This window comes from Apiospora marii (assembly GCF_038362585.1).
Source record: "Apiospora marii strain CBS 49790 chromosome Unknown utg000003l_segment0_segment0, whole genome shotgun sequence".
NCBI classification, from domain to species: Eukaryota; Fungi; Ascomycota; class Sordariomycetes; order Amphisphaeriales; family Apiosporaceae; genus Apiospora; species Apiospora marii.
The window spans coordinates 4,497,882-4,518,355 of NW_027117374.1; the positions used below are offsets into that span (position 1 = coordinate 4,497,882).

The following is a 20,474-nucleotide window of genomic DNA, read 5'->3' on the forward strand; positions in this document are numbered from 1 at the left end:
GGCAAGGCATGGCAGATTATCAAAGTACTTGTAATTACGGAAGGAGTTACTGCTGACGGGCTGCTTCCCCTGTCGCTTAGAAGTCTCAAAGTCAAATGTCCATGAACAACGCAAGCAAATAGGTACATTGGTCCCAGTTGCCGAGGCAGTTCGTTCGGAACACTCAGACAGTACTTACTTTTAGTGAAGGAGGCAAATACTGTAAACGTGGGGAAAGAGTGTTTTCTGCTTTACGCTTTACTGACACCTATTCCTGCCGGTTTCAAACCCCATGTCTGGTTTTTTTTCTTCTCCTTCGCGGCGGCCGTTTTTTTTGCCTCCTCGACTAGTACTTGCGTGCTTGTTGTTGGGGGGCGAGAGCTTTTTTTGTTGGGAAGAATTGATGGGCGCTGATTGGCTGACGAAACCAGGGTCCTTCCCGTTTGGGGGTGGCTGGCTTTTTCTGCGTGCGTTTTGTTCCAGTGCAGGGCGGGCTCCAACGCAAGGTACACCTTCTGCGCTGTACCCTCCCTTCCTTCCACTTGAAGACCCGATAAAGACTGCCCGCGCCTGGACGGTTCCATTGATAACGATTAAATGGCATCCAACATTTCCATCTTTGAAATGCCAAACTCAGCTCTGGAGTTTGTTACGGTTGGGGAGTAAATTGCACCATGTCTGCGTAATATCATGTACACACTGCTTTGCTATAGTGGTACTGGTGCCAAATCGAACCTTAGCCATACAAGTACAGAGAGAGTTCAAGGCAGTTTGGGGCGGCGGTTGTAAGGCTCACATACATTGAGGGACGCACCAACCAAGCTGAAACATTTTCTTAAGGCTGACGGCGACGGGCGGGGACTTTCCTGCTCGAACCCTTCGAACCCCCAAACTCTGCTTTCCTGCTCACTTGAGCATCGTTCGACAACTCGTGCTATCGTATCGAGATTGCCGCTGGCTAGTATGTAGAAGCATCTTATAAAGATCACTCGGTGCACATGCCAGCCTGGTTTAATCCGTAGTGTGTTTTCTGGTGCCAGGTGCTTATCAGTAGCTGTTGAAGCGAAACACTTATGTGTTTTGATGCAGTCGAGGTACTTGTGCGGGCGCCGCCGATCTGGGGATGCAAGCCCGTCTCTGGCCCGTCAACCGTCTCTGAAGCTCAACAGAACACGGCCACCCGGAATGTGCAGAAGAAAGTACATAGCATCCGAGGAAGCCGATCTCTGGGCCCCTTGAACAGCGCGCAGGCGATTGACGAATGGGCGTCCAGGCAAAAGATAGTCTGCCCCTTACTTACGCCCCTCCAAACTTAGCTTCGTCCTTTTTCTAGAAGCCCCCCCCCCCCCAAGCGATTCTAGCCTCCATGATCGACAGCGCTTATCTTCCCCGGGCCAGGGGAGGGAGGCAAAAAGACGGAAACGCCACCCGTGCCGCTGTCAACCGAACCAGCTGCCAGCCCATCATCAGCCCATTAATCTTGGGATGAAATCGTGAACAAACATGCTTTCTGAGGCATGTGTCAATTTATCCCGAGCCCCTGACAACTGCTTTCGACTTCCCGCTAGCAATCAAAGCGATAGACAGGGCGGGACAAGAAGTCTCTATTTAAATATATTCAACACGCAGGCGTCCCTACAGCCACCTCCCTCACGAGCTATGGGTTTATTTCCTTGATGGCAATAGCGCCGCTCATGGTACAACAGTTCCCATGAATAATCGGCCATGCCCCAGTTTACTTATCCGGGTAGCATCCATACTCAGTCTTGGGTCATCCGCTAGAACCCTGCGAGCTATCAGCGTACGACTTGATGGTATCTCGTGTTGAATTACCTGTGGCTTGGAGGGCGTTGATACGATAACTAATCCGTTAATAAATCAGCCAAGTGGTTACAGTAAGCCAGATACCTAGTGTTGGAAATCACCGCGGGCATGCTTTGAGCACATAATAGGCTCAGGAGGCTCAGGAATATGCCCGTCGATTAAGGGGGTATCTAACTGTGGTCGGCCAGGTGCACGAGCTACCCCTATATAATGACCAAAACGAGACAGCCAATTGTATTGACAGGACCTAAACAAATCCACGTTTATTGCTCCTCGTCTCGGTCCTTAAAGTCTTGTATTATCGTTCGCGTCAAGGCTTTTGGCACAGACGTCAGACGTCAGGGAAATGCAATCGTTTGTAGCTGAAATAAACCTTAGCAGATGACAGGTCAAGCAGCTAGATGAGGCCGAATTGGCTAGATAAGACTTCATTTGGTGAAGTAGACAAGTACTGGCCCTATGCTGCAGTTGCCAACTACCTCTGTTCTTACTTTGCTCGAATTTGCTAGTATGAGAACGATACCAAAGCCTCAAGCAACGACTGCGATATAAAGAGGTCTGATCACGACAATAACACAGAGCCACTTGAGAAAGGTTCACTGGGTCGAGTTGGCTACCGCTAACCGCTGACACCCCTCTGAGAAATAGGGGGTAATGCCCCCTCTTTCATGAAGGCTGTTTGTATTTGTTGAATGCCAAATCATACGTGTATCCCACCATCAACTTACTTCCAAGATGCCCTCTCGTATTTCACGAGTGCGGCTCGCCATAGCGTGGTATTTGCCAAGCATAAGAGCTCGTGAAAATCCCCATCTGTCTGACTGTATGTCATGTTCCTCGAGCCTAGGCTCACGACTTCGTTTTCAGACGAAGTTATACAAACTGGATACCACGTAAGATCAGGAATGCATATGGGGTTGGAATCTTCATAACATTCGTTGATTATACAAGGGCATAATATGGGCACAGTAGACTACTATCCTATCCCATACTCTAGACATTCGTCAATCGACGGCAATAGCTACCGAGCTGACTCGCCCGCTCGCTTCAGCTCCACGTTGCGCAGATAACAAGTAGGGTAGTCAATCATTCAAGAAGAAGTAGAAGAAAACAGAAATAAAAAAAGAGTCGGCAGATAAGCTGGTCGTTCATTCCGGTCGTAAACTCCGTTGCATGCCATCCATGCCATGTGATTTCTCCTGTTTGCTCCGTGGTAGGCCTGCCGTTCGAAAGTCGAGAAAATGCTGCTGCTGAAGCAAGTGCGCTGTCATGTGAAAATCCGCCCAAGACAATTTCCGCGAGATTATACATCAGTAGATGCAAAATTATAAAATAGCCTCCCTAGATGCTGTATGTTAACACGCCCCTTTACGCCTGCGATGTCACGTTCTGTGTTGCCGTGGGGTTTGAAAGACCAAGATCCTCGTCTGAACATATCTTCTGTCGAAATTCGTCGTCGTGGACAACGTGGCCTGAACCAATACCGGTCAACTCGCTCGGCATGTTAGGCTGTGTTCTGTGTTGGGGAAGAGCTTTCCCCCTAGCCGGGCTTCTGTTTGCCCGGCTCTGTGTAGGTATAACTGGGACTCGAGTCCGACTGCGTTACGGTGTCTTCTTGTGTCTCGTAGTCTGATTCCGTTGACGTCATCCTGTCATGTGGGAATGGATATTTGCCCTCGCCGGGACCTTTATCCGCGTTCCTTGGAATACCGTGGTTGTAAGTCGGGGTTCGCTGGGCCGTTTCTGGCCCGCGCTCTCTGATATCGGAGACTTGCGACCCTGTCGCTTCTTTCCTGGCTGTAGGCTCACTGGTTTCAGCAGGCTCACGGACGTTGGTTGTTTTGGCCTGGGAGTTCTGTTCTTTCAGGTACAGGGTCGGTTCCGGCTTATCTGCACCCGAATCGTTATCTGCAAGGCGTGGCGTCGGAGGATCCTCAGCATCGTCCACAACGATCTCCGGTGGGGCAGGCGCCCCTTGCATTAGCACTCGTGATAATTCTTTGCTTCCGTCAGGGGTCGCCTCGTCATCATGACCCCCGCTCATCGCTCGGAGATCTTCCTCTAACCTGCCTGCAATGGCCAGCTCCTTGGCTGTGTGGACGTCTCTGGGCGTGGGTGCACGCGGCTCGTCCGAAGACGCGCTTCTTGAAGAGGTCGTGGTATCATTCCCATACCACGTCATATTCCGTCCCATGTAGGGCGGCTCGCGTCCAGAATTGCTGGGGAGCGGGCTTGGAGGAGATCGACCACGAGGTGGATAGTATGAATCGTCGGAGAGACCGGGCGAGTTGGCATATGGTTGACTACCAGTTCCGGAATAGGACCAGTCATTTCGAGGAGTCACAGTCCTGATATGCGGCCGACCGTGCTGGTCGTAGCTATCCACCAAGTATTCTTGTACGGAATAGCCATCCTCAACGCGAATCTGGGGACTATTCAAGTCGTCGTATTGAGGCAAGTCCGGAAACATGGCCACAAGTGCACTGGCTTGCAAACGCAGCCGAGGATTGTCGCTCAAGCAGTTTTCCACCATGCTTCGGTACCAGTGCGGGATTTCAATCTCAGGATCCAAGCGGAGAGGTCTTCGGTGTGCTTCGGGCTCGTCTTCTAGCGTCGCAAGTGCCCATAACACCATCCCAAGCTGATAAAGATCCGATTTCACTCCGATATACATCGAGATCCGTTGGTTGCTGTCAATTAGCGGGGTTGCCTCCGGCGGCTCCCAGCCAACTGGGCAGCCGCGCCTGTTGATGTCTATGATTTTCGCGTTCCAATCATCGTCAATCACAATGTTCGAGAGGGTGAAATCCCCCTGGACGAACCCGGCTTCATGAATGTCGGCAAGACCTTGAACAATCTGCCGGGCCCATCGTTCGCGTGTTGCCCAAGGCAGATCTAGGCCGTGCTCTTGTGAGTCGTAGATCAGGTCAATCAGCGCGCCTTGCCCAGCGTAGTCGATGAGCAGCCCCTTGACACTCTCATCATTATCGTCAACAACTACACCGTAGAATTTGATGACGCTTGAAGAGAACGCCAAGGTGTTGAGAGCATTCACTTCGTACAGAAACTCGTCAACCGTATCTGGGCCAGGGATCTCCTTCTTGATTAGAGTTTTCTCACCGACGCGAACCTTGTAGACGAATCCTGACATATGCGAGTCGAATTCAAGATTGCGTTCTCGGATGCGTCTGCACCGCAAGTGATGTATCATGCGGACGGTAGGGTAGTGGATGATCTCCTGTTTTGAGTATATGAGCCAGGGTTCTGAACGTCCAGGATGAGATAACCTACATTTACATCCTCCACGACATGTACATGCAGCCTACCCTCAGTCGTCTGCAGTTTAAGATTGGTGACGGTCTCATAGAATTGAATGTCATTGAGACTGTCTCGAATTGCTTCGTATATCTTTGAGCTTTTTTCCCGTTGGAATTTGGTGTCTAAGAGGTCCTTTTCTAGCGAGTCATCCGGAGCATTCCTATAATCCAAAGAAATCGTGACGCGACGCCATAAAAAGTCATGCTGGCGGTATGTGACAAAGAACTTTTCTCGTTTTGACTTGTCCCGGAAGTGCATAGAGAGATTCAGTATCCATTTCGACTCCAATTCCTCGTGGATTTGAGCGTCGTATATCGATGTCGTAGTAGATCGCGCACCAGCGGTAGATGGGTCCCTGGAATGGATCCCGAGCGGCGTCCCAGGGCGGAGAAGCTCCCTGCCCTCTGGATGGTCAATATCAACGGACCTCACGCTCGTGGCGTCCAGGAAATGCTTGTCCCCAACCGGACTGTGCGGTACCGACAGCGTCTGCCCGGCTGTTGTTACAGAATACGTATCGTCAAGGAAATCCGGCGCACTTGCGCAAGGCAATTGATGCTGATGCCCCGTATGGGACGAACTGCGGGGATGGTTCGCTCTTCGATCGACAGACACGGCTCTCCGCTCAGCCTGGGTGGGCGCGATTGGTTCAAGCTTGTCTCGTCCTTCCGATTGCTGTCTTTTGAAGGTCTTTGCGCGCGGCAATCCCGGAACGACCTTCCTCGAGACCCGGCGCATAAGGTCTTTGGTGGGTGAGGCCGGCCGGCTCGCTTTCTCGTCAGCCTCTTGAGCCGCGAGTTCAGGCGAAGGAGGCGCACTGTGCTTCCACGACATCAGCTTCTTGAAGATGCCCGAAAACCTCTTGCTATCGGCCGGCGGGGACTCGTGCAACGGTGTGTCTGCCTGTGTGGCCATGTTGGCGGAGACTCGGTGAAAGCTGAGGTGGTCGACGAGGGGTCATAGGCGTGTCTTGCTCCAAGAAGTTGCTGCTCCGCAGGAGGAAAGGTGGGACCGGCCTCCTCGTATACAGCAGACGGGACGCAACAATTATGACAGGCTGGGGGGTTGGGATTGCTCCACGTTGTTGGGGGGTCGCTGTCGGACTTGACGTAATGTCGACCAGTTGAGTGAGGCTTTCGGATATGCGAGGCGCGTATCGCAGCGGCTGGCTGTATTCAGAAGGGTTTCCCAAGGAAGAGGAGCAAAGTGGTTTGGCAGAAAAGAGGATATCCTGGGGCGGAAGAAGGAACAAGCAGGGACAAAGACCCCGAGGAGTTTGACAAGCGCAGGTCTATGCAAGCAACCGATCTCGATAGGGAATCGGCATTAGAGGTTATGTTGGATCGAAAGTTGGGTCGTCATGAAAGAAGCGCCCGCGAACAGGTAGATGGCAGGCAACCAAGCACCAGCTCGAGCAGCACGCACATACAACAGCGGCAACAACAATGACGACTCGGTGTCAGTCGACAGGTGCGGTGTGGGAGTCAATTGGTGTCGAGTGAGGCGCTCAAGGTGCTATTGGCGAAGAGTCACAACTATGCGGTCGAGTGTCCGAGGTTGGGGATTGGTGTTGTGTTGTCATTTGGGCGCCGCGCCGTGATGGGTGATGAGTGTCTCTCGTTTCGCTGGGCGTAGCTCTAACAAAGTCCAGGTCGGTTAGGGCCGCGAAAAAACGTCCATCTCCATCCCACTCCTGAAAATATGCAGGAGGAGATGAAGCAGTAGTAGCAGCAGCAGCAGAAGCCTATGCAGATGCGGGCAGCGGAGACGTGAGGTAGCAGTACATGGCGGCAGTACCCAGCATCTCCAGTTTCTTCTCTCTACCTCGTGCGCGTGAAGATGCATGCGGTGAACGCAGTCAGCAGCAGCATCCCACTAAGCATAGGCAGGCACAGGCACGGGTCTAGGCCGTTTGCAGTTAGAATGACGGGCAGCCCATCGGCTTAGCTTGGGCCGGGGTTGCTCTACCAAAGTTGGTCGTGCTAAGACCCTTCTGGCCATGGAATGGCTTCGGCGAGGGGTTCGCGGTTCGTGGTCGACAGGGATTGGACGAGTTGCAGTTTTACCACATTGCACATGTTTTTCTAGTATTGGTCTTGATTCTACGCAAGTAAGTAGTCTGACCATCCGGTACGTGCTGGGCCGAAGACGCGATCTTCAGTGAGGTGTTCAACAATACACACATTGAACGAGGTAGTCGGTTATTGCAGGCAGTGAGCTATTAAAAACTTCCCATTGTACGGATGGTGATATGTGATATGACCGCAACCCTGACTGCAAATACGTCAACGTCAAGTCGAGTAGTGGGGTGGTTTCCTAGGCCAGTTGTGTCAATTCCACGCTGTGATTGACCGGACTCGCTGATGCGTTGTACAATCCATTGGCGAGGGGGTCATTTCTCGATTTTCGTTAGGTACTGTAGGTGCGGGCAAAATGCTGGTTGGCGAGAAGACCAGAATTCGAAAAAGGGAGGGAGGCCATGCCATCTGCGGGTTTGGGCTTCGGTGCATCATTTTCTCTCCAGTCACATCCCATATTTGATCGTGGACTCCCGCCTCATTCGGCTGGACTGGACATAATTACTTTGTTCGCAACCCAGCTAATCCTTTTCCCTCCTCCCCCAAGTCGCATTTCGGGGTTAGCTCTTTGCAGCCGTGGCAAAGCATGGCGCTATCACGCTTTCCTTTACGCCCTTCTCCCTTTCTAGACGTCTGCAGAGTCACACAGCCGTGAGAATGCGACGGGAAGAACCGTCGGTTACCGTATTCAGTATTTGATGTCCATCATGCCTATACGCATACAAACATACCCACTTGATGCCTATAGGCTTACGGGTGAGTGCCATCTCACCACATACATACTCACCTACTGCATCCGTCCAAAAGTGCAATATTGAAGACGTGAGAAGCCGTCCTTCTCTCGAGCTCGGCGAACCCGTCCCGCATCGGCTGCCCCACCAACCTGGTTATTTTCCCTCGCCGAATCTTGCAGTTCTGGCCCTGACGACTTCTGCGAGTGTTTATCATGGTACCGCAAGCAACAGGTAGCACGGAGTGCTGTGTGCACCGTCATCTTACGAGAGACTGGGCCGACTGGGATCTGTCGGAGAATCTGCCGCTTGGGCGGGGACGAGGTCCATTATGTCTCACCTAAACGCTGCCCGGGGAGCAGTACGGGGAAGACGATACGCTGAAGGGCGTTTTGGGATCGATCCGGAGAGTGTTGCTTTTTGGGAACCAGTCATTTTTCTGTGACCTGCCTGTCTGCCCATGCTCATGCCCATTGCTCTCTCACCTGCAGCGTCGTTGACCGCATCTCTGAGTACAGCGGGTTGTGGGTCTCCGGCTAGCCTAGCTTGAGACTAAGAAGCAGCACTTTCCTCGAATCCGACCTGACCTGCGTGAAAGTATTTGCTCGGTCTTGTCGGTGAAGGTCGGTCAGGCTTCTGGGTCAGGGTCAGAGTCAGGGTAGAAGCTTCTCACGACGCGCAAAATCTTCTGCCACCAGCAACGATTGCCGACTCCCGTCTGCCCTATGCGTGGGCTAAGAAGGGACTTTTGCCAGGTTGCTTACTACGCACACAAAGCTGACATATGTAGCCAGCGGTCACGATATATATTGTCATCCACAGCGACTCTGACCGCCCTGACACAAAGCGACGCCAACACAGACCACCAGATCGATTTGTGCGATTTTCTTCCAATCTGTCTAGAGATAGGATGACGTGTGATGGGGTTGGGGGTACTGCGCCGAGCTTAGACGCAAGTTAAGCGAGGAACCAGTGGTCCAGCGCATGGCAGACTAGGAGACTAGCATGGCGTGCCGTTTGGTTAGCGGCCACTTGCTTGAGTCCCCCTCGTTCAGCATGTCATTCGAGATATCCCGAAACGTTTGCGGGTGGGATATCTTGGGCATGTACGTGAAAATCACCAGGTGAGACCCCAAAAGGAGGCCATGCAACAAGGCGAGACATATGTATGTATAATGCCTGCTCCGGAGCTGAGCCGGAACCAACGGTTGCGGCGTCCGTCGACTTGAGCCGCTTTGCTCATCTCCAATCCCAATACCACCTACGTAAGGCAGTCCTGCGAGAATGGAAGTCCATGACCAACCGATTACCGTAACCCGGCCGTTTGTTACATCAATACAGAATTGGCACCCAACGAGAGACAGAAAAGCGTAAAGCTTCCGATCACGCGGTTACCTGATCTGATCTCTCGGCCGTGCTAGTCGAGAGTAAGGTCCAATAGCCCCCCATCCGAACTTTATCAGCCCTATTACCCTATCTAGTCCGTCCCTCGCCAACCAGAGAGGGGAGCGACTTGGGCAGCGATACATATATTCCCTCCCATCCGTGCAGGTTCAGCGCGGCATAGAAAAGCGAGGCTGTGCGTCAGATATTGGCCAGCAGTGAATGGCTCCCATGTTTTTCTTTGCGCCTACCTGCATACTCACCTCACCTGGCTTTCTGGGTGTATAGGCGGTACCGGTACATCTGCGACCCCCCAGTTGATGTATGTCATGTCGCTGGAAGAAAAACGGCGGCGGCTCATTCTTCCTTCTTTTTAGCCGTCTCCCTCAGTCTCTACTCTCTCCCGCGCTCACGTGAATGATCTTCAATGTAAGTGCTGACTTCGAACAACCATGAAAGCTTTGCTACGCGCGTGCTGCTACTGCTGCTGTCTCCTCTCTGGCAAAGTGCCTGCCCCCCCTCATGCATCATTACAAGGCCCATCCATGGCTGGAGCAGCGGCAGATCATGTATGGAATGGCTATCGAGATCGAGAGCGCGTGGTGGCCACCACCTGGCCACGGCTTTCTGGACATGGAATCGCTGTCTCCAGGTTCCATCATCGAGGGGCTGGGGGGAGAAATGGATCCCAGCATGGGCGCTCGTTCCCGCTGCCTCTTTCCCTGCTCACTGCCCGCCAATCCGCTTGCCCCCACTAAGCTTGCTACCGGCATGTATATTAGCTGGGTACTATTACATGCTACTGTTAGTATGTGGGAATAGATATATATCCAAATTCAATGCGACGCAATCAACTGCAAATCACTACTACCACTAATACTACATGCCTGTCTGTATTGCTGACTCTCTCTCCCCGGCCGGCGCGCACAAACATTGACGAAAGCGTTGCTTGCAAACCCATACCCAGCAAGCACACTGTACCTATTCGCTCCCCCGGCCGCGGCCGCGAGCCCCCTCCAGCCCAGCCCAACCGACCAACCACAGGTCACTCGGGGTCCTTCCTGGCGACCCTTGGCCGCCGCTGGGGGGTTTAGCAGTGCAGCCATTGAATGTTGGGCACTTATTATTCCCAATGGACTGGCGTCATGAACATGATGAGTTGTACAAATTCGCTAGTCCGCAAACTTTGCACCGTTGGGCACGCACACTTTCCAACACCCCTCCCCTCGTGACTGACGATGGTTACGTTTTGTTTTCTTATTCAAGGGAGCACCCGACGACCGCTTTCGAGTGAGCGTGGTGGTGGCCTACCAAGGTTTGACTAGCAGTGGGTAACCAAGTAGCCTAACTGACTGTCTAACTGACAAGTTCTTCGCCCTGCGAGGCTTACGGCGGCTTGGAGTTAGTACACCTGTTGCAAGCGCCCATTCCCGCCTGTCTTGACAATAGTGCTTGGTCAATGGCCGGAGCAGCGAAGCAACGTAGCATCAGGAGGCAGCCAGTATACGACCCCTAAATGCCACAGACCTATGTGTAGGACACGAATGAAAACCTAGCAACAAAGGAAGAACTTCAACGATGAACAATCTTTCAGGGTGTAAACAACATGCAATGTCGGTATTATTACACGGGTGACTGGAAGTTCAGTTTTTATACAACGTATGTATCGCTGTTCATTAAAAGAATAGAGGAGTTGTTGGGTCGCCTCGAACCATGTCGTCGACTCGTATAACCCCATGTCGCCCCCGGAACGCCTGGTAATGTGATGCTGTTCTTTATAATACACCGTCTAGCCCGCTATTCGTCCTTCTTTTCGCTCTCCGATTCGGAACCGTGCGCCTTCTTCCACTCGCAGATCTTGCACTTATTGCCAAGCTCTCTGTCAATGTCCGGGAAGACAAGCTCAAAGACGTCCTTGTACCAGCTGGCCGGTCGGCCCTCAATACCCTCCTTGATATTCTGTAGATCTCGAAGTTAGCATCACATCGCATTATGGGGGTTATCACTCTTCAATGGTTGGTTGTAAAGCACTTACCTCAGGTAGTTCTAGCCAGTCAGACATGTTGTCCTCAGGGAAGATAATCATCTTGCATCCTGCTCTGCGCGCAGCCACCGTCTTCTCCCTCAAGCCACCAATACGGAGGACCTTTCCGGTCAGGGTCAGCTCGCCAGTCATTGCCACTGTGGGGCTAATAGGCTTATCCAGTGCCAATGAAAGCAGCGAGGTCGTCATCGTAACGCCGGCAGACGGGCCATCCTTCTGCACTGCCCCTTCTGGGACGTGCAGATGAATCTTGGCCTTGTCGAAGAAGTGGTTGTCCGGGAATTCCTGGACCATCATGGATTTGGCGTAGGAATACGCAATGGTAGACGATTCCTTCATGACTGCTTTCAGATTACCAGTGATCTCGAGACCAGGGCGACTGCTTGGCCTGAGGGATGACTGCAAGATGGATTCGATATACATGGCAGAGCCACCCATCTGAGTCCACGCAAGACCCATGGTAACACCGGGCGGTGTCACGTCATATAGCCTGTCCGATGTGAAGACCGGGGGTCCAATGTAGTCTTTCAGGTTTTCCTTGTCGATGGTGACATGAACAGTATCGGGAACCTTCAGAGCGACTCGGGGCTTCTCTGTAGTTTCCTGTTCGGAAGCCTCGGAAGTGACGGGATCTTTATTGTCCTTCTCCTTCTCCTTTTGTGCTTCTTCCATGGCGGCCTTGCCCTCTTCCGTTAAGGCCTCTTCCTCCGGCAGAGCTTCCTCGCCGAGGTCCTGGACGATCTTCAACGCCGACTTTCTATATATCTTCTCGATCTGCTTCTTGAGATTACGAACACCCGACTCGCGGGCATACGACTTGATCAGCTCATCAATAGCCTCGTCAGATAGCGTCACGTCGGCGCCCTTCAAGCCTGCCAACTCTTTGGCGGCCGGTGCGAGATAGCGGTCGGCAATTGCCTTCTTCTCATCTGACACGTAACCAGAGAGTCTAATGACTTCCATGCGATCGAGGAGGGGTCTAGGAATGGTATCCGTCATATTGGCAGTGCAGACGAACAGGACTTTTGACAGGTCGACGGGTACATCCATGTAGTGATCCAAGAAGGAGCTGTTCTGCTCCGGGTCAAGAAGTTCCAGTAAAGCAGAAGAAGGGTCTCCCTGGTACCCCCGCCCAATCTTGTCGATCTCGTCAATAAGAATCAAGGGATTCTCGGTCTGGCACTTCTTCAATGCCTGAATGACTCGACCTGGCAAAGCACCGACATATGTACGTCGGTGGCCTTTGATCTCGGCAACATCGGTAAGACCACCGACACTGAACCTGTAGTATTGACGGTTGAGGGCCCTGGCGATAGACTTGCCGATACTCGTCTTGCCAACACCCGGAGGGCCCACGAAGCAAAGAATCTTGCCTTCGACAGTGCCGCGTAGTTTTCCAACGGCAATAAACTCCAGAATACGATCCTTGACGTCCTTGAGGCCGTAGTGATCCTCGTCTAAGACTGTCATCGCGTTCTTGATGCCGAAGTTCTCTGCACTCCGCTGTCCCCAGGGAATCTGGGTCAGCCAGTCAAGGTAGTTCCTCGTGACGTTGAACTCCGAGGCGGCAGGCTCCAGGTGAGCCAGCTTGTTGATCTCGTCGTCGAAAACCTTGCGAACAGCCTCGGGCATTGCCAGTTTGTCGGCCTTCTCCTTGAACTTTTCCACGAGCTTGTCCTTGCCATCTGACTCGATCCCGAGCTCACGTCGAATACCCTTCATCTGTTCCATCAGCCAATACTCTCGTTGTCTTTTGGTGATTTTCTGCTCCACATCCTTGGTGATCTTTGACTGTAACTGAGCATTCATCAACTCCTTCTTCAAGACGACAAGAGCCTTCTGCATCCGCTCTTCCACGTCGAGGCTTGCTAGAACTTCTTGAAGCTCGACAGGCTCGCCGGCGGAGACAGCTGCAGCAAAGTCTGCTAGCTTTCCAGGCTCTGCGACGACGTTACCAGTCGACTGGCTCATCGAGAAAGTCGATATCTGGTCTCGGAAAAGACTGTTCATCGTGGCAACCTCCTTAAACACGTTCACGATCTCGTTCGTGATGGCCCGGATGACCTGGCTCTTGGGATCGAAGGGCTGTTCCGTCAAGTTCTCGACATTAACGAGGCTGACCGGGTACTTCCGCAAGAACGAGGTGGGCTCGTACTTTTCAGTCTGAGTCTCGGTTTTCTTCGGAGTGACTGCCCCTTCTTCGAAACTGGCTACCACATCTCCCTTCTTTTCCCGCTGCGCTTCCTCGTCAGTCTTACTGGGGATAGGATCCGGAATCTCGGGCTCGGCATCAGCTTTCTTCGTTTCGGGCGATCCAGGCGGAATGAGCGTAGAAAGCTTGATGCGGCGATGGGGATATAAGATGGCCGTGAGGCTGTTAACTTCGCCGTGGACGGGGAAGGCACTTGTGATCTGAGCGAAAACACCGGTATCGTAGACATCGTCTGCGTTGCGAATGATGTCATCGTCGGCATTCTCGTCCTTGAACAAGAAGGCACCAACGTAAGGTTGACCTCGCTTCATCATTTCCATGATGGCAGCGGAGACGTTGGGGTCCTTGATCGTGATGGCCTTGTAGAAACCGGGGAATAGAGGCCGCTTCGCTATGGGGATGGCCATGACCTGTGGGTATACATCGGGTACTGCGGGCTTCTGCAACGCCTTGTCTGCACCCTTTCGCCCCTTACGGCCTCCATCTCCTGATCCATCGCCACCAGAGCCAGAAGAAGCACCACCGGCCGCGCTGCTGCCCTTGCCGTCGGCCGCCTCGCCCGTAGCGGGTGAGTCAGAGGTGGTACTCTTGGACTCGCTCAGCTCCGCCTCGGCGACGTCTTCGACTTTCTTTTCCAGGTTGGCCTTTTTCTCCTCTTCCGACAGAGGCTCGACTTTTTGATTAAAGAAGTCGTTGTCTTTTTCTTTCCGTCGCACGGCCGACGTGGAAAAGCGGGCTGTCGGTTGGGAGCCGGGATGTGAGGAGGTCGGTCGTGGGCACGCGACCAGCTGTTCGGTACGCCGGCAGGATGCGCTGGCGCCCAATGAGTATGATCGGCAGAAGGCGGTGGTATAGAGGCGTTGAGCCGGCCTTCGCGACGCTCTCACGGCGAGCTGCCGCGACAGCTGTTGCCGACACAGCATGGTGGCGTGATGGGGGCACACGACAGTGTTCTGGAAGGAGAGGGGAATGATTATGCGGAGTTGGAGAAACAAAAGGAAAGAATAATAATAGTACAAGTGCAACAACCCAGCTCGAGCTCTAGAATGAAAACCCTGTACAAGTGGTGATGGGAATCTCTATCGTCGCATCTAGAATCTGTCTTAATAATCCAAAAGCTCTACGATGGCGCTCTACTGTGAGAAGCTCGGACGTCAAAAAAAGACGACATCATCACCGAGCGCCGAGGAAGGAGCTTTCCGTACTCCGTAGAAGCAGCTGGATCATCGATATTTTTAGCGCACGAACCAACCATATTTCAGTCCAAACCAGTAACTATGTACCTAAATTATCACTCGCCACATGCTTCAGTATCCATGATATCTGTATCTCATGAGCGTAATTCTGATCCGAAAATACCATATGCAATCGTCCATTCAATCAATTGAAGTAGTCCATTTTGCCACGGCACCTCCATCACACAGCCGAGGGAGGAGCTTTGTCTTTGCTCATCGGGCCGGCCCTGCAGCGACGGCCCACTGCGACTGGACTGCGCTTGTACACAGTATATGTGCTCGATTAATCGGCCGCAGTCAATCATGCCACTTACGCGCTTGGGGACCTGGAGGCGATAGTAGACCAATGCATTAGTATAAAGACGTATAACTCTTGAACTGTATTTGTTCCTCGACAGCGACAGTCAATTTGCACCATGTGAGGTCGTATCCGCGCATGGGAAGGAGCGCCATGGAAAGACACTGGGGGGTTTCTGAAGACCAATCAGAGGGCCCCGTGCCTGCTAGACTTGTGGCAGGCCGAGCTAGCATCTACATGTAGTAATCGAGGGGTCAATTGGACCCCTATTGCAGCGCGAATCAACGTTGGCATCTCCTTCAACTATTTAGACTATACGGCAACTGAAATCCCCAAAAAGGACATACCACACACCCTCTCCTACACAAACTACCACTACTAGTGCGCATCTCACCATATCACTTCTTGAAGAGTAGATTCCCAATTAAAAAAAAGACAGCACTACCCCCCCTCGCAGAAAATGGAAGGCATTGATCCCATCACCGGCTGTCCGCTGGCTTCGGACGCCATCCAGCGCACCCTGTTCATCGCGGCCAAGGTGCACGTCTACAACATCCCGCCCATGGTCCCGGGCAAGGGCCACGTCGCGGCCGGCTGGACGGCCGACGGCAACAAGCGGCAGATCTTTACGGCGCGGCTGCGCGTGCTGGAGACGGCCGAGGCCGTGCCCGGCGGCAGCGAGGACGAGGAGAAGGTCAAGACGGACGTGGTGCTCGAGGACGCCAGCAACGGGCAGCTGTTCGCAGCTGCGCCCTACACGACCGCCGCCGTGGTGGAGCCCGTCTCGGACAGCTCGCGCTTCTTCGCCGTGCGCGTGCAGGACGAGGCCGGGCGCAAGGCCTCGCTCGGCATCGGCTTCGAGGAGCGCAGCGACGCCTTTGACTTCAGCGTCGCCCTGCAGGAGGCCCGCAAGTCCCTCGGCTGGGAGAAGCCCCAGCTCAACGCCACCGGCGGCGGGCCCAAGAAGGCCGCCGACCGCAAGGAGGAGGAGAAGCGCGACTACAGCCTCAAGGAGGGCGAGACCATCACCGTCAACCTGCCCGGCCGCTTCGGCCGCCGGAGACCCGACGCCGGCGACAACAGCAGCAGCAGCACGTCGGAAGGCGGCAGCGCGCCCCTTTCATCCTTCTCGTTGCCTCCCCCTCCCTCCGCATCGTCATCAAGGGGACCGGGCATCCTTCCTCCGCCACCCAGCGCGCAAAGCTCGAAAGCTCATACACATCAACGCGGAAAGCCCTCGGCAGCCGACTTAGGATTCGATGATGGCCAGAATGGGGAGTTTGCTTAAGATGATGCGTTGGTTTCTATTGAGCTCTGCGGCCTGATTTCTAGGGGTATTATGAATTCTAGATGCGATACGATAAATACTCAACTGTCTTTCCTGGCCACCCAAACCTCACCCGTCTCCACCCTAGACCAATCGGGAAACCCGAAAGTTCAGTCGTCTATTCTCCCTACTCCTTCGCCATGTGACATGAGTATCGATGACCACTGTCGCCCCCGTCTCAATTGTAGTGCATGATGGGTAGGCTTCGACGCCGATCTGGTAAACGTGATACGGGTAGAACGGGGTTGCATGATGTAGCATGTTGGAGTACTTCAACCTCTTTTGCAAAGCTTGGATTTGATAGGTCGCTGTAACTTCTTGGTCGATAAGCAGGGTGACCGCCGGTTCGGTCTCCCGAAGTACGAAGACGAGACTGATCGACCGCGTCAGGCGTTGCGAAATCCTGGCACCATCTTGTTACGTCCGTCAAAGGCGCAGTAGCCATCGAGGGGCAATGGGGATCCGCCGACCAAACATGCTGTTGCTGTGCGTAGCTGCTCACAATAGCAGGCCCAGTGTTATCTTGATGATGCCGCGGACTTGCGCCTCTGCTCTGCCCTCGCTGTCGATCTGATACATCACCCTCGCCGGCCCAACCATAGCCCCAGGCGCCATGCTGCTGCCGGCGAAATGCCTTCTGCTGATCCACCATGTGCCAGCGCTCCCGACACAGTATCTCTACCTGGATCTCACTCAATCGGACCAGGATTTCCCTCTCTCGGTCGACGGCTTCTTCGATGCAACGCAGAAGCCATGCGCGGTCCCTGCGCGCCTGCCGCTGCTCGTGGGCGCTGCCGAAGGCGTGGGCCTCGTCGAGGGCGGGGATCTGGGAGAAGAGATGAACCGCCCGTCGGTTCTGTTCCACCAGCAGGTACTGCAGGTGCTGGCGCTCGCTCTCAGGGTGGTCGAAGGGGCGCGGGTTGTAGATCACAGAAGAGAGTGTTTTGCCCGGGTTATTGTTATTTGGAATCAAGTAGTTGTCTTGGCTGCTGACGCCTCCGCTCCTGCCGTGATAGAAGCCCCGGTGTTGATGCTGTTGCCCGGGGCGCTTGTACCCTCGCTGATGAAAGTGGGTGGCCCAGAATGTATGGTCACGCTCCCGGGGCTGCTCTCGAGTACTGTGTGCCATCGTGAGAGGATAGTAAACAATATAAGGGTGGGTGTTGCTGTTTGTTTTTATCAGGGGCCGGGGGAGAGGATCCTGAATACCAGCCGGCGAGTCTTTCTTAAGCAAAGTCAGGATGGTTGGGGGACCAGGACAGAGCTGGAACTGTTAGGCCTGCCACCGCATAGCTCTTATAGATTCCTCTAAGCTATGGAACATCCAACAAGGACTGGTAAAAGTAAATTGGTGAACCAAAGGTAAAACGTAAACGCAACGACTCACATATCTTTGTCTGTCCGTTTGGCGAGGGGAAATGGTCCACCCAAAAAGTGCAGGACTAATCCAGCTGGCCACAGTGAACAAAGAGACATGCATTTGTCCAAGCACAGCAACACTTGAGTCATCCTAAGCAAATCTTCATGGTTTACATATGCTGCTTATACTCTACTTCATTGGCCTATGATGTGTGGATTATGTTTCAGACCTTTTGTCCCTGGTCAGTATTACTGTTTTGCGGTGTATGTAGATTTATAAGAGTGCATTCGCGAAATGCAATACTCCTGCTACCTAGTGAGAAAGAGGCCCGTAATTATGATATTGTGTCGTACAGGCCACTATCATCTAGCTTATTCAACACACATGGTCAAGGTTGCAGGTCATTAGCAAGGCTCATCAATTTAGACTGGGTTTTACATATTGAATGCTTTCAGTGTATCGTGAGACCTTTCGAAGAACCAAAATAACCTTACATACGGATTCAGTTTGCCTTCCCCTTTTATAAATACCTTGATTCGGTCAAATACCCCGATAAGAACTTAATCATCACGCCAACCGCCAAACGAAGAATCCCACTACCAAGCCGCACATCATCAACCGCCAGTCAGGAGGCGATACCCCAGTGTTACCAGTCGAACTTGCCGCGAGAGACGCAGTCGAGGATGACTCTTGGGGATCAGGCAACGCTGTTGGCTGAGACGAGTTAGGAGCAGGTGGGCCCTGGGTAGACGGAGATGGAGTCGGGGTAGGAGTCGGGGTAGGGGTAGAGGTAGGAGGAGGAGCAGGAAGCATACCCTTCACATGCTGAATCTCTCCCGCCCGGAACGGCGGCGTGGCCTCCTGGACCAGCAGGCCCTGGACGACCTCGAGGGCCGACATCTGCTGCCCGAGGCTCGCGGTGCCGTCGTACCCGCCCACGTACCACCGATGCCCGCAAACGGTCCCGTTGGCCCCGCCGGAGCAGGCCTGCCCCGCCGCCAGCGCCGACGGGACGAGCAGGCCCTGGACCGTCGGCAGCGTCGACGGCATCATCTGGGTCGTGGCCCACATGAAGCGGGACAGGTACGCCTTGAAGCTCATCATGTCCGTGTCGCACGTGTTGCTGATCTCGCAGATGCGCTCGACCATGACGCCAGTCGCGTTGGCGAACGGGCTGAAGTACTCGGCTCCCGCGGCCGCCAGGAGCCGCGTGGTGCGGTCGCCCCAGGTCGCGTCCCCGCGCGTGTGGTTGTAGAGAACCGCGGCGCCGTACAGGTAGATGCCCTGCGAATAGCTGTACGCTTGGGGGGTTAACCTGGCGGCAGTCGTCCTTGCTGTCGGCCCCGTCCAGGACCTTGAAGTCCTGGCTGACGAAGCCCACCCCCTCGGACCAGTCCCAGATCTTCTGGGCCCAGTCCTGGTACGTCTGGTTGCCGGTGGCGCGGGCGAGCCGGGCCGAGAGCTGGAACAGGCCGCCGTTGCTGACCGAGTTCTTGTAGTCCATGCCGTTGGGGTTGCTCGCGAAGATCTGCCAGGCCACGCCGCCGCCGCAGGCCGTCGTGTTCCAGCGGTCCACCATGGTGTTCCAGATATTCTCGGCCATGGTGAGCCAGGAGGGGATGCTGTCGTCGGGCTGCGGGAAGTTGCGCTCCGCGGCCTCGAGGACGGTGAAGGACCAGAACGCCTGGTCGTCGTTCCCCTCGTCTCCAAAATGGCGCGGGACCATGTAGTCAAAGTTGGGCCCTACCTGGGAAAGCAGCGCCTGTGTGATGACGTCGTGGTACGAAGTATCTCCGGTGTAGTGCTGATAGTCCAGCATGGATCCCCAGCATGCACCCGATTCCCACCAGTAAACGGGCGCTGGGAATACAGCAAGCGTCTGCGAGAAACACAATCAGGGGGACGATCCGAGATCAACGCAGCTTGCTCTTCAGGGACTCACCTCGGGGGTATTTGTGATGTTCCCGGTGTAATAAGACATGGTCCCGTAGGCAAGTGTCGAAGCGACGCTGCGAATGGACGCTGGGATTATCGTAATTAGCCCATGGCTTTCTGGCAGCGTAAAGAGGCATCATTGACTTACCCACATCACTGGTGTTCAGATCTTTGGGAGCCACGAAGCTGCTCGCCAGGATGGCAGCACCATGGACTGACTTGAAGAACATATTGCTCTCACAGGGAGGTGGTTATTACGGGACAAGGTTGAAGATTATGGGTTGAGCATTAGCTGGTGAAAAAGAATACAGTAGAATAGATATACAGCCGCCGTGATATACCCAGATCGTAGAAGGTAACGAGTTGAAGTCGGCCGACCAATGCGCTCTATGTGTCGTCGTAATGAAGAGCATACGGCAAACCGGATCCGGCAACCGTGGTGTAATAGAATCCGGGCGAGCAACAGGTTTCGCAAGCGATTGTCACAGTCCACACGAGAGTTGTCAAGAAGGTACAGGGCGACCAAAACCAAGGGGCAACGACGACTATGATGACATGTCCAACAGTCGTGATGATGGCCGCCTGGCGTTAAAAGAACAGCATGAGATAGACTGACTGTCGTGGGAAGACTGTGTATCGCTTCGGCCAGTATGTGAATCACACATACAAGACCACAAATGCAGGTACCGATATACACAAACCACAAGCCTGGCATGCCGGGACGGTCCTTTTGGCCATGACTCCTTATGA

The 20,474-nt window shown here is 53.8% G+C and overlaps 5 protein-coding genes across 5 annotated transcripts; 1 reads left to right on the forward strand and 4 right to left on the reverse strand.

Annotated features, from left to right (window-relative positions):
* Nucleotides 1-3,171: 3,171 nt before the first annotated feature.
* PG985_004958 (uncharacterized protein) lies at nucleotides 3,172-6,036 on the reverse strand (the record flags this gene model as incomplete). The annotated part of the gene is made up of 3 exons (XM_066824727.1): nucleotides 3,172-3,369; nucleotides 3,410-5,041; nucleotides 5,095-6,036. The coding sequence occupies 3 exons, from the start codon at nucleotides 6,034-6,036 to the stop codon at nucleotides 3,172-3,174; spliced, it is 2,772 nt and encodes a 923-aa protein (XP_066687887.1).
* A 5,074-nt stretch (nucleotides 6,037-11,110) lies between these two features.
* PG985_004959 (Lon protease-like) lies at nucleotides 11,111-14,492 on the reverse strand (the record flags this gene model as incomplete). Its single annotated transcript, XM_066824728.1, has 2 exons — nucleotides 11,111-11,272; nucleotides 11,349-14,492. The coding sequence occupies 2 exons, from the start codon at nucleotides 14,490-14,492 to the stop codon at nucleotides 11,111-11,113; spliced, it is 3,306 nt and encodes a 1,101-aa protein (XP_066687888.1).
* A 1,070-nt stretch (nucleotides 14,493-15,562) lies between these two features.
* PG985_004960 (uncharacterized protein) lies at nucleotides 15,563-16,390 on the forward strand (the record flags this gene model as incomplete). The annotated part of the gene is made up of 1 exon (XM_066824729.1): nucleotides 15,563-16,390. One exon carries the CDS (start codon nucleotides 15,563-15,565, stop codon nucleotides 16,388-16,390), a length of 828 nt encoding a protein of 275 aa, XP_066687889.1.
* A 217-nt stretch (nucleotides 16,391-16,607) lies between these two features.
* PG985_004961 (uncharacterized protein) lies at nucleotides 16,608-17,558 on the reverse strand (the record flags this gene model as incomplete). Its single annotated transcript, XM_066824730.1, has 1 exon — nucleotides 16,608-17,558. One exon carries the CDS (start codon nucleotides 17,556-17,558, stop codon nucleotides 16,608-16,610), a length of 951 nt encoding a protein of 316 aa, XP_066687890.1.
* A 798-nt stretch (nucleotides 17,559-18,356) lies between these two features.
* On the reverse strand, nucleotides 18,357-19,954 carry PG985_004962 (mannan endo-1-6-alpha-mannosidase DCW1; the record flags this gene model as incomplete). The annotated part of the gene is made up of 4 exons (XM_066824731.1): nucleotides 18,357-19,073; nucleotides 19,105-19,668; nucleotides 19,732-19,811; nucleotides 19,873-19,954. 4 exons carry the CDS (start codon nucleotides 19,952-19,954, stop codon nucleotides 18,357-18,359), a joined length of 1,443 nt encoding a protein of 480 aa, XP_066687891.1.
* Between the last annotated feature and the right edge of the window lie 520 nt (nucleotides 19,955-20,474).